The 12,280-nt window shown below is 48.1% G+C and overlaps 2 protein-coding genes across 2 annotated transcripts in view; one reads left to right on the forward strand and one right to left on the reverse strand.

The window, feature by feature from the left end:
* WNT6 (Wnt family member 6) overlaps positions 1-3,186 on the reverse strand; it is a 51,680-nt gene extending 48,494 nt beyond the window's left edge. The window contains exon 1 of the mRNA XM_020791983.3: positions 2,623-3,186. Within this exon, the coding sequence (XP_020647642.2) occupies positions 2,623-3,116 (494 nt within the window). The 5' untranslated portion in view covers positions 3,117-3,186. The remainder of the gene's footprint in view (positions 1-2,622) is intronic.
* The window catches only part of LOC144585996 (uncharacterized), a 338,930-nt gene that overhangs the window by 188,631 nt on the left and 138,019 nt on the right, over positions 1-12,280 (forward strand). The gene's annotated exons all lie outside the window — the stretch shown is intronic.

The raw sequence follows: 12,280 nt of genomic DNA on the forward strand, positions 1-12,280 counted from the left end.
AACATACTGTTCATCTTGATTCAAGCCCTTCAGATAGGCCGAAAACTTGTCCAGAACTGTAAAGTAATTTTCTGGCTGAAAGGGTCAGGTTGTCACTCTGCTCAGATTCCCTTCTACAGACCAGAGTATGGAAATGTTGCTATGTAGCTGCAGGATTCTGGGAGTTGTAGTCCAAAAATGGTAATATTATTGAACTCTGTTGTAGCCTCCCCATTGAACTAAAAAAGAGATTCCCAATGTGCCTCCGTACAAGACCACTAACCTAGGAAGCAAACCTGTGGTTGTTTTGTTTTTGTCAACATGATGCAACTGGTATCAGCATATGTGCTACTAGCAAAGGCTTTCTCTCATGTGCTGATGCTCCTGTTTTTTGTTTGTTTGTTTGTTTCATCTGAACTTGCCTAAGCATAGCAAATAACGTACTGCATCAACTCGACTACCACCCCTCACTCAGCTGCCACTTTGATAATGGCAGCATTGGGTAGAACAAGGAGTCTTGTCGGACTTAAAGACCAATAGGTTTTGTTTGGCCTAAGCACCCATGAACTGCAGCCCACTTCTTCCAGCACATGGGGTGTACCCTCTGCAGAATGAAACCACAATAATTGAGGGGGGACGTGAAATATAAAGGGAATGCAAAAAGGTGCAGCATGTGGATGATCTTAGCTATAGTTCTTAAGGGTTATGAACAGTCCAGAGAAGGTTAGATATTTTAGCATATTATCACAATGCAGCCTTAGGTTATAATCTCCATGTGTGGTTAAGAAATAAGACACCCACAAGGAGAGATTTCAGAGGAGCTAACATTCTTTTTAATGGAGTCTCCTTAGTCCACTTTGTCAGCTGCTAGTCTCCAAAGGATGCATCTTCAGGAGCACATCTGTGGGAACCAGCCCTCTGAGGGGCAAGAGCAGGGACAAATCTGGACCCATGAAGAACCCTCTCAGGGGAGTTCGTCGCCCTTGAAGAGCTCACTATCTCTGCCCTCCACACCTCAAAAAAAACCAAGTATCTGTCCAGGATCTTCTGGCTCCACAGTGGCCCTGGATTTCTCTGGACAAATTGGAGATGAGTCAGGGACCTTCCCTTCCTTTCTAAAAGTCCTCAGTTAAAGGCCCATCTGTCCTGTAGGAGTGTTGGTTCCCCCCGCCCCTAAACTGGCTTTGAGGGTGGAGGGGATCTGGGTCACTCCAAAAATGGCTGGGAGCACCATCCGTGGGGCAGGGAGTGGGTGAGGCAAGGGCCATGGAGAGAACAAGGAAAGGAAGGAAGAGGCAAGGAAAGGGTTAGCCGGGGCTTGATTTTTGGAGGTCAGGCAAGTGTGACAATGCGGAGATGAATCACCTTAGCTAATGAATTATGTCCCCGATTGCATGGAAGGAAGCGGGGCTGGAAAGCACTTAAAAAGGGATCAAGACAGGTTGGGTGAAATTCTTAATAGATTTAAATAGGTCATGTTTCGACAGATACCTGGGCTTTTCCGAGGAGGCTGGGTCCCAGCTACGGGTTCCGTCGTGTAATGAAGCCCCCACCTGCCCCTCCCTCCTTTTCTCTCCCACTTGCCTTCCCCGTACTGCTTGATGAAGGCCCCACGGCAAGGGGCGCAAGAAAGGGGGGCGAATCGGAATCACCTAGTGTTTTCCTTAACCCCCCCCTTTTTTAAAAAAAAATTAGAAGTTGACTTACTGCAAGAGGAGACGGGCGGCGAGGTAAGGTGCCCCCGCCTGCCCCTCCTGAGATCCGGAGTGTTTTCGGCAAGGGGGTGGGTCGAGCCCCCACCCGCCCTCCGCCCCGTCTCGTTCCCTTGCCTTCTTGTAGGAATGTAGCCCCAGGACAGCTCAGCCTTCGCCAGGCGTCGGCTCCTCCATCCCAACCAGGAGGGACTCGCGTTTACCTTGAGATCCCCGCAGGCTTGGACGGGGAGAGAGGAGAAGCTAGTTGCTAAAAGAAGGGGCGCTCTGAAGCTGGCGGGTCACCCCCCCCATGGGTCGTTAAGAAGAGGAGCCTCTGCCACTATCCTATGAGGACGTCCGGAATGGAAGGGAGAAATGTTGGGAGGGGGGAAGAGAGAATGAAGGGGTACGTTGTCAATCTGGGGAGAGGATTCGCTCCCTGGACTTTTAGGGAACTTTGGGGTCTCCCGGACTACGTGTGTGGGGAGGTTAGGAAATGTGGTGTTTGAGGAGGGCTATTCAATGGGGTTCTTGGCACATCCGTCCTCAGGCCGAATCTTGCCCCCATCTTTTAAGGTCAATGAAGTCAAAGTTACTAATTCCATGAAAGCCTGTTGAATCCCAGGGTGGGGGGGGGGGCAGAGGGAGGGCGGAATCTGCTCCCGAGGGCACAGGGCATCTAGAAAGCGGCGGCAGCACATGGGGTTCTCGGTTAGTGCCTGACCTCCCTTTGCTTAGACCACAGCTCAGGCTGTTCGAGACCGTTGAACCGGCCCTCCTTTGCAAGCAGCTTCTGTCGGGGCCACGCGAGGGCTCGCCCTCTTCCCTGTCGCCCAGCGTGAGGGAAGGTAGGCGAGAGCGCAGGCAACCTTCCTACGGGCCCTGCATTTTCCGCCCCTTCGCGGGACTCCCCCTCGGGGCACGGTCTCCCTCGATGCCTCCTACTCACCACCACAGCCCGATGATGTTGGCCGGGCAGAGCAAGACGAAGAAAAGCCCCAGCTGGGTCCGCGAAGGGGGCAACATCCTGGGGGGCCACCAGCAGCGAGCGGGGGCTGGAAGATCGACGGCCGTTCCGGCGGCGCTGCCCTCTCCAGCGCGTCGCGCCGTGCCGTGCCGGGCGCCCTCGGAGGCGCAGCCCAGAGAACACGACGGCCGGGCAAGGCGGCTTCGGACGCCCCGGGCTGGGCTGCGCTGGGGTAGGCGAACGGCTCTGGCTGCTCCCGAGCCCCGTCCCGGGCGGAGGAGGAGAGCCCAGGAGGGAGGAGGGACGGACGGACGAGACTGCTTCCCCTTGACAGGCAAAGCGGAGCGCGGGGAGGGGACGGCGAAAGACAGAGAGAGAGAGACAGAGAGAGAGAGAGAGAAGAGCGCGGGAGAGGGGGGGGCGAGGGGGCTGAGTGAGTGCCAAGCGGCGCATTCCGAGCGCACCGCGATTGCCATCTCCCTGCGGCAGACCGGACAGAAGGACCGAGGCGGGAAGCAGGGGGTGGCCGGGCGAGGATCCGGGGAGAATCTCTTTTTCAAAGGAGCCAGCCAGACAACTCTGAGAAAAGGGAACAGATCGCTCCCCTGACCCTTCTGCTACCGCCCGCCCTTCCCCCCCCCCCGGGACGTGCAGCTATGCCAAAACTTCGCCAGAATCGCCCATTTCCAAACAGACTTCCCGACGTGGTTCTTCCCTTCTGCTAGCCAAACTAGCCGATTCTCACCATGCGGGTGTCTTGCTGCGGGAGCTGACCGACGGGAAGAGGGCATTGCCTGTTTTCCCGAGGGGCACCGACACCGGCCCTTCCTCGCCCAGACTGTGGAAATTTCACAGCCCGCATGATCCGGGCTCTTAAAGGCCTCCCCCCCACACACACACACTTCATCCTTAAAATAAGGACTCAGCTCTGATTCTGCGTTGCAATGTTTACGCTCTATTAGTATGAGCACCATTATTTCAGTTTACCCCGCTGAAAGTTCTGCATTCAGTCGAGCCAACCTCTTGAGCCTGTTTTCTTTCCCAGGATGTGTGCAGAGTGTTTTCCATATAATTTCGAGTGATTCCCACCACCATCACAAACCGCCCGTGCACTCTGCCAGCCACCTTCGCCAAGCTGGTGCCTTCCAGATGGTTTGCAGTACAACTCCCATTGTCCCCAGGCGATGATGAGCATTAGGTCTCATTCAATGGTAAAGTCCAGTTAAAGCTAAGAAGCGAGTTGTACCCACACGTACAGTGGCAGTATGTTCTTGTTTTGTTTAACAGTCAGTTCCCAACGAAGTGTGCCTTGGTGCTGTTGTACTGTACCCTGCCTGCAACTTGGGTAGTCGGTTTAATGTATGACTCACTTGGGAAAATCATATCCAGCCCGGCTGAGTTTCTGGTGAGCAGCCTATTCTGCTTTTATCTATCTGCTTTTATCTAGCACTGCCCATCTTAGCATAATCACCACTATTGTGGCCGGTGCAGCCTGCTTCTATTCCTGGTCCCAACATCCCATAGACACGTTTAATCTCCACATTTCCAGTCTGCAACTAGGGCATATCTGGGCCTGATATCCAATGGTCCAATGTACCAAGTGGATCTCTCCTAGATCCAAGCACAGTTGAACTAGCCTAGTGCCCAAGTCAAAAGTACCTGTGAGTCAAAGGGATCTTCCCCCCAACACGCACACACACACACACATCTACTGAGCCAAGCTCAGCCTTTGGTCTGCAGTACATGGATCATCATCCATATCCAAGGTGTCCCTTCCTCTACAGGTTACTGAGCTGTATGTCTGAAGTGTTTTTTGAACAAGCTCAGTCACTTTACTATCATTGTTATTTAAAAACAACAATAACAATGTGCCAGTGGGACATTAGATGGGCTCTTGGGAGATCCAGAGCCATGAAGCTTTCTGGGTGACTTTGGCCCATTTACTCTGCCTCAAACCTGAGGCTAAAATCAGGAAGAGGAAAGCCAAGTCTGGTGGCACTTAGAGCTAAAAGGAGAAAAGGTGGGCAACGATGGAGACAACGGCTGAGCAGAAGAGTACATAAAACATAAGAACACAACAAATGGCTTTCCACTGGCCAGCCAACCTCACACTATTATCTATAGTGGAGGTGTGCTGTTAAAAAAAAGCAGATAAATTTCTGGATGGTTAGTCCAAATTTGGCACTCATGATCTACCTAGAGTTGGCATTTGCTCAGATCCAGGATTGTCAGAAACACTGGATTATTTTCTTCTTTCTGGGCATATAGTACTAAACTAGACATGTACAACAGCTTGAAACACAAACATTCAGTTTACAGCTGCAACCCTTAGCATGCTTACCTTTGAAAGCAAACCCAGGGAGCAGCAATGAGATGTACTTTTAAATGAATGTGCACAGGACTGCATTGTAAGGGTGTGGTGGCAGCAAACTTCACTGGTGGTATTGCTTAGGTTGAATGGCACTGTAGAAGACATGTAAGTCGCTAGAAATTCCTCCTTCATTTTCCACAATTCCTGTCTGAAAAGTAGGTCCTTATGGGCCCATTTTACAGATTTTCCCCCCAAAAACCCTAAACCTAAAGACACTAATATGCCAAACTGAGGCCTGGCTGGCACACCAAGGCAGATCTCCCAAGCGGATGATCAACACCTAATCCCTGTTTGCAATTTGTATATATTTGACAGACAACCCATGTACGTTTGTCTTCTTTGAAGCTTGCCTGCATTGACTGACATGAAAGCAAGGTGTAATACAGCAATATCATACAAAACCTTCCCTGGTGACAAAAAATTAGTATTAGGTTAAAGCAGTGGTTCTTAACCTTGGGTTACTCAGGTGTTTTTGAACTGCAACTCCCAGAAACCCCAGCCAGCACAGCTGGTGGTGAAGGCTTCTGGGAGTTACAGTCCAAAAACACCTGAGTAACCCAAGGTTAAGATCCACTGGGTTAAAGGATTATTGTGTTATATTTTTTTTCTATTATTTTTAAAGTTCCTCAACACTTACTATGCTGGCTGGATAGCACAGTGGGTTAGGTATCTGGTGACTGCGAGTTTGATTCCCCACTGTGCCTCCTATAAGTACAGCCAGCCTGTGTGGCCTTGAACACGCGACAAACCTGAAAAGGATAACCATAAGCAAGAATTGACTTGACTGCACATTATTATTATTATTATTATTATTATTATTATTATTATTATTATTATTATTATTATTATTATTATTATTATTATTATTATTATTATTATTATTATTATTATTATTATTACAACATCTTACTATAAAGACTTTTAAAATTCTGCCATATCTGAATCGTTCTTCTCTACTTCTCTCCAGTTCTCAAACCTGGATACGTTTCTGGGGCTGACGCGAAACAGAGAAAAATTGCGGGGGAACAATATATATTTCTCAAAATGCCCTCTATGTCCACATTTCCGTTCCATCTACCCCCTTTCTCTTTCATTCCTTTGACCTTTCTTGACCGCAGCTGTTCTACTTACATGGGCATCGGTGCCTTCTGTTTACAAATTTGGGGGGGGATGTCGATACTCCCAAATGAAAGTAACCCTCCCCCCCCCAAAAAAAAAAGAATTTGTGGACGTGACCGACTTTTAACGAGTTTATAAAACGGGCCTGAGGAATCCTGCCGATCTCCTCCTCTCCAAGCGAGCCGATCGTCCGTCGGGTCGGTGCCTGGCGAGGGCTCTCCCCCGCCCGACAGACACACTTCTGCGCCACGCCACGCCTCCCCTCGTTTTAGCAAAGGGGCCAGCGGGGCAGGTGAAACCCCTTTATCTGATTTCCTAACCGCCCAAAAATCCCTTTGATGCCCCTTGTCCCGGGGAGTTCAAAGCGGGGGAAGAAAACGAAACTCTATTTGACGCGGCAGCAGGTGCGCCCGACGGCAGCCCTCCATTCATCATTGCTGCCGCCGCTGCTGCTGCGGCCGTGCTGGGGTGGGTGGAGGGCGAGCGGTCGCGAGCTGGGGTGGGGTGGGGTGGGGGGCGCTCGCCGGCGAGCTGCCTGGCCGCCCGAAGGAGGCGCAGAGACACAGAGACACCCACCACGCAGCTGAGCCTAGAAGATCTCTTCCACGCTGGGGAAGGAAACTCGGCGCGATTCCTTGTCCGTGTGTTTGTTCCAGTTTGTTTCAGATCAGTGCCATCGTTTGATTGCCCCCCCTCGTTGTATCGGCGCGGAGCATCCGTTGTCACTACTTCAGGGTATGGCCGCTGCTGGTAGTCCTTTGATGGACAGATTCATGGATTAATCGGAGAGGAGGAGGAAGTAACTGAAGCTGAGGACTGGTGGCTTGCCCAAAGACGTTTGGGGGAAATATCAGAGCCCAGCGCTTCCCAGAAGAACAACACAGCACCTGCAAAGCTAGGAAAACCTGACTGACCCCCACCGCCCCCTCCCCGCAGGCGCCTATTTGAGCCTGAGAGCAGTGCTTGTAGGTCGGAGGACGTGACTCCCCCCCCCCAGGCAGCCTTCGCCAACCAAGAACGTGACTTGGGGACACCAAGAGAGGGCGGCTGGCAGGAAGGTCCAAAGTGATCGATGACAGAGAAAGCTCTTTGCGATGCCCTGTGTTAGAAGGAGCCGGAAGATCTGGCTCTTGATGTCCGTCCTAGAGAGCAGGGCATCATCTTCTCTGATACCCAAAATGTGTCACCAGACTTCGCTCTGCTTCACACAGTCCAGTCTCCCTCCATCCTCCTTGTTATTTCAATGAAGAAAATGTGTTTTTGTTTTGTTTTGTTTTGGCTGCTTATGTCCTCTGTCCAAGTAGGCACTCCTATGTCCACTTCACAAAACTTGGAGTTGCAGAATAGTTCTAAAACTACAGCAATTGTATACATTTTTGTCTGAAGATGGTGGCCATCCCATACATACAGTGATTTGAGGGCAACTGCAGGGCAAAGCAAAGTGCCTCTAGTTACCTATGGAGTGGAACAACACCCCCCCCCACCCGCGCGCATGGCTCCTTCACCTTCTGTCCAGCATTTGTGACGTTCAAATATTCTAAAGCAAAAAATGCACAGCAATTTGAGTTGAAGAACTAGAAACAGAGAAGACTGCGCTGCTGGTGTTCAAAGGCAAGTGACAGCTGACCCCCCCCCCATAAAACTCATGATCTCTGCTGGACACTCCAACCACGCAGGCACTGGAAAGGTTCAGAAAGAGGTCATCTCCTGCTATGTAACTTTTTGCAGCCCTACCATCCGTTCTACATGTGTGTAGCATGAAGTAAAAGATTCACATTGTCACTGGTAGCAAGAATTCATGTTCTTTTTTCATTCCCATCTGCCTTAGTCAGTCTAATAACCCCATGCCTTCAACTTCAACTTATGACAACTCTTTTTAGGGTGTTCTAGGCAGAGAGTACTCAGACGTGTTTTACTATTCCTTTCTTCTGGGGGTGCCCTGGGACTGTGCAGCTTGCCCAAGGCTACACAGACTGGTTATTCTGGGATGCACTGTGGGGAATTGAATTCCCGACCTCTGGCTCCACAGACAGACACCTTATTCACTGAGCTATTCAGCCACTCCCTGTGTGCCATCAAGTCAGTTCTGACTTATGGTGACCCATTTCAGGGTTTTCTAGGCAAAGACTTCTCAGAAGTGGTTTACCATTTCTTTCTTTTAGAGGTGTACAGCTTGCCCAAGGCTATACAGACTGGCTCTTCTCCTACAAAGCACCCTGAGATCAAACTCCAGGTTAGCTTACTGAAGCACTGGGCAATGTGCAGATGACTGTGAATGAATGCTTGTGGTCCTCTTTTACAAGCTTTGGTTGTCTATCAGAATTAGTGCACTAGAGCCTGTCTTTCCTCTCCATCCCCATTCCCACTTCTCCACCTTTCTTCTTTGTGGTAACACATATCCTACTCGTTGCCTATTGGCCTTTGTGCAATTGCAAAAAGAGTGCCTGTGGGCAGTAGTAAAATCATCCTGTCTACCTCATCCCTGAAAAGGATGACTGCATAGCCCCACCCTCCACCCACATTTTCCCCAGTCACAGGAAAGAGGGTTTTTTATGGACATCCAGAAACACACAAATACTGTCACAGACCCAGGCAAGGATCAGGTTAGAGTACCACCCAAGTGTCCCGGGTGGGCTGGGCTGAGCACTTATCTCTGTGTCCTTATTCAGGCACAGATTGGGTCTGAGGGCTATTGCATATCCCTAACATACAGTATATATTATTTTGGTGTACAACACTCCACTGTCCTGGTCCACAACAGTGCCAGAATACATTCTTCAACACATGGAGAAGTGTCAAAGCCAGCAAGTGTGCACACACATATCTGGAATTAGGAAAGAGGGCTTCCAGACAGGCTTCAGCACAGCACCGCTTGGTAGCAATCAGCCCTTGCCCTCTAGGTATTTGAACTTGCTCTCTAGAGATTTTTTTTCCATGTGTATGTATCACCCTTAAAGAAAAATCTAGGCTTACCAACTAGAGGGAATTGCTAACACCAACATTCCCTTGATGTTGGAGGAAATTTATAAAATAGCTACATGTAAAGTTTATAATTTGTAGGCAAGAATTATAGATGGGCTTGATGGGGGCCCTCCAAAGGACAAAGAAGGTCTGCTGATCAGAGCTTTTCTGCAGTAAAGGAACCTGAGATGAGCCTTTGTGTGTCAGACCAAAGATCTGTCTATGGATGTTTTTTCCAGTACTTATCTGAGAAAGGAATCAAGAAAGCAATTGCTTTTCTCTGGCAACTTTAAGTAAAACACACATTGGACATCCTATTGACTTGATGACTGGGTTAACAGTCACTGATTTGAAGACCTAGAGGTTTGTCTGCTTCAAGTCTGACTTACTTTCAGACTGACTTTCTTTTTCACTCAAAAGTGAACTCCAGTGCCCACCAGCTAGAACAACGATCATGAGCCATACAGTGGATTATTTAACATCTACACAAAACTGTTGGGAGAGACTTTGGGGATTTGGTGTCACCAGTATGTGGATGACACCCAAATCTACCTCTCCTTGCCACTTAAATCTGAGGAAGCTGCTTTGGCTCTAGATCAGTGTTTGGCATCAGTAATAGACTGAATGACAGTGAATAAACTGAAACTTAATCCAGACAAGACAGAGATGTTCCTGGTCAGTCGAAAGGCAGATCAAGGAATAGGGATGCAGGTGGTACTGGATGCAATTATACTCTCATTGAAAAAATAGGTGCATAATTTGGGGGTGCTCCTGGATTCGTCCCTGAGCCTAAATGCCTAGGTCTCAGTGGTGGCCAGAAGTGCATTTGCACAAAAAAATCCTAGTGTGCCAACCACTTCCATTTCATGAGAGATTTGATCTAGCCACTATGAAAGATGCCCTCATTACTTCCCAGCTGGATTACTGTATATGCTCTATGTGGGGCTGACAATGGAAAGTGTCAGGAAACTTCAGTGGGTCCAAAATGCAGTATCCAGATTGCTGAACTGGAGCTAGTTACAGGGATCACATAACTCCCCTTTTATAGCAGCTTCACTGGCTGCCAATCAGTCTCCAGGCACAATTCAAAGTGCTGGTTTTAACCTATAAAGCCCTAAATGTCCTGGGTCCAAGCTGTGTCTCCCATTATGAGCCCGCTCAGATGTTAAGATCATCAGGAGAGGCATTTCTCTCCATTCTGCCACCTTCACAGGTGCATTTCATGGGGACGCAGGAGAGAGCCTTCTCTGTTGCTGCTCCCAAACTCTGAGACTCCATCCCATAAGTCAAGCTGACCCCATCTTTGCTGTCCTTCCACAAGCAGGCAAAGACTTTTGTCTTCAAGCAAGCCTTCCCTCAGTAACTGGCTACTTTGTGTGATTTTTAGATGGATTGTTATGTACTATTTGACTGGATTGTTAGTACTACTTGTCTTTTCCATTTTTGTGTTTTCCATTTCTCAGTGGAATTTTTAAATATATATTTGTATACTTATTGTTCTTAGCTTTAATATTGCATTTTGATGATGTAAGAGGCCTCTTTATACTCACTTTTCTTAGCTTTAAATATTGTCATTTAATGTTGTTAACCACTGTTGTATACTTATTGTTTTCAATATTGTCTTTCAATGTTGTAAGCTGCCTTGGGTCCTTTTTCAGATCAATCAATCAATCAATCAATCAATCAATCAATCAATCAATCAATCAATCAATCAACCAACCAACCAACCATCCAACCAACCATCCAACCAACCAACCAACCAACCAACCAACCAACCAACCAACCAACCAACCAACCAACCAACCAACCAACCAATCAATCAATCAATCAATCAATCAATCAATCAACATATACTCAAAGGCTTTCATGGCCGGGATCTGATGGTTGTTGTGGGTTTTTCGGGCTCTTTGGCCATGTTCTGAAGATTGTTCTTCCTGATGTTTCGCCAGTCTCTGTGATCGGCATCTTCAGAGACTGGAGTAGGAACTCTTGTCCATGCTCTGTTGCTATTTGTTGGATAGTTGAGTATTTATAGCTGTGGGAACAGCTTTTGTACTATTCAGGAGATAGGGTGATTAGCGTGTTTTTGTTGTGGATGTATTGTTGTGGATAAGGGGGAGGCATTATCTGTCACTGTGGTTGATGGGTGTCTTTAGCTGGTCTTTTTTGTGCAATGATCCCTGGTCCTTGTGGCTGGGTAGAGTTTGTTGACCTTTTGCAGGCTGTATTTTTCAGTCCTGGGAGCCAGGTCTTGTTAAGTTTTAGACTTTCTTCTCTTTTGTTGCTCTGCTGATGTTTATGGATTTCAATGGCTTCCCTGTGCAGTCTAACATAATGATTGCTGATGTTGTCCAGTACTTCAGTATTTTGAAAGAGAATTTCATGTCCAGCTTGTTTTAGGGCATGTTCAGCTACTGCTGACTTTTCCGTTGTTTTAGTCTGCAGTGTCTCTCATGTTCTTTGATTCTGGTGTGAGTGCTGCATTTTGTGGTTCCAATATATACCTCTCCACAACTGCAAGGTATCTGGTATACTCCTGCAGTGGTGAGGGGATCCCTTTTGTCCTTTGCTGACCGTAACATTTGTTGTATTTTTATGGTGGGTCTGAATACTGTTTGTAGGTTGTGTTTTTTCAAAAGTTTCCCCATGCGGTCCCTGACCCCTTTGATGTATGGCAGAAATACTTTATTTGTGGGTGGCTGTTTTTCCCCTTCAGTTTGGTGTTGTTTTCTTGGTTTGATAGATCTTTTGATTTCATTCTTGGAATAGCCATTCGCCTGTAGGGCCCAATTCAGATGGTTGTGTTCAATGCTGAGAAATTGAGCTTCACAGTTTTGATTTGCATGGTCTACCAGTGTTTTGATTATTCCTCTTTTTTGTCATGGGTGGTGGTTGGAGTTTTTGTGTAGGTACTGGTCTGGGTGGGTGGGTTTTCTGTAGACCTTGTGTCCCGATAGGTCAGTTTTGTGTATGACCATGACATCTAAGAAAGGGAGTTGTCCTGAAAAGGACAGCTATAATTGTTCAACTATTCAACAAACAACAACACAGCATGGACAGAGTTCCTACTCCAGTCCTCTGAAGATGCCAGCCACAGAGACTGGCGAAACGTCAGGAAGAACAACCTTCAGAATAAGGCCAAAGAGCCCGAAAAACCCACAATAACCAAATAAATCTACACCTACACAG

This window comes from Pogona vitticeps, chromosome 1, assembly GCF_051106095.1.
Source record: "Pogona vitticeps strain Pit_001003342236 chromosome 1, PviZW2.1, whole genome shotgun sequence".
Taxonomy (NCBI): Eukaryota; Metazoa; Chordata; class Lepidosauria; order Squamata; family Agamidae; genus Pogona; species Pogona vitticeps.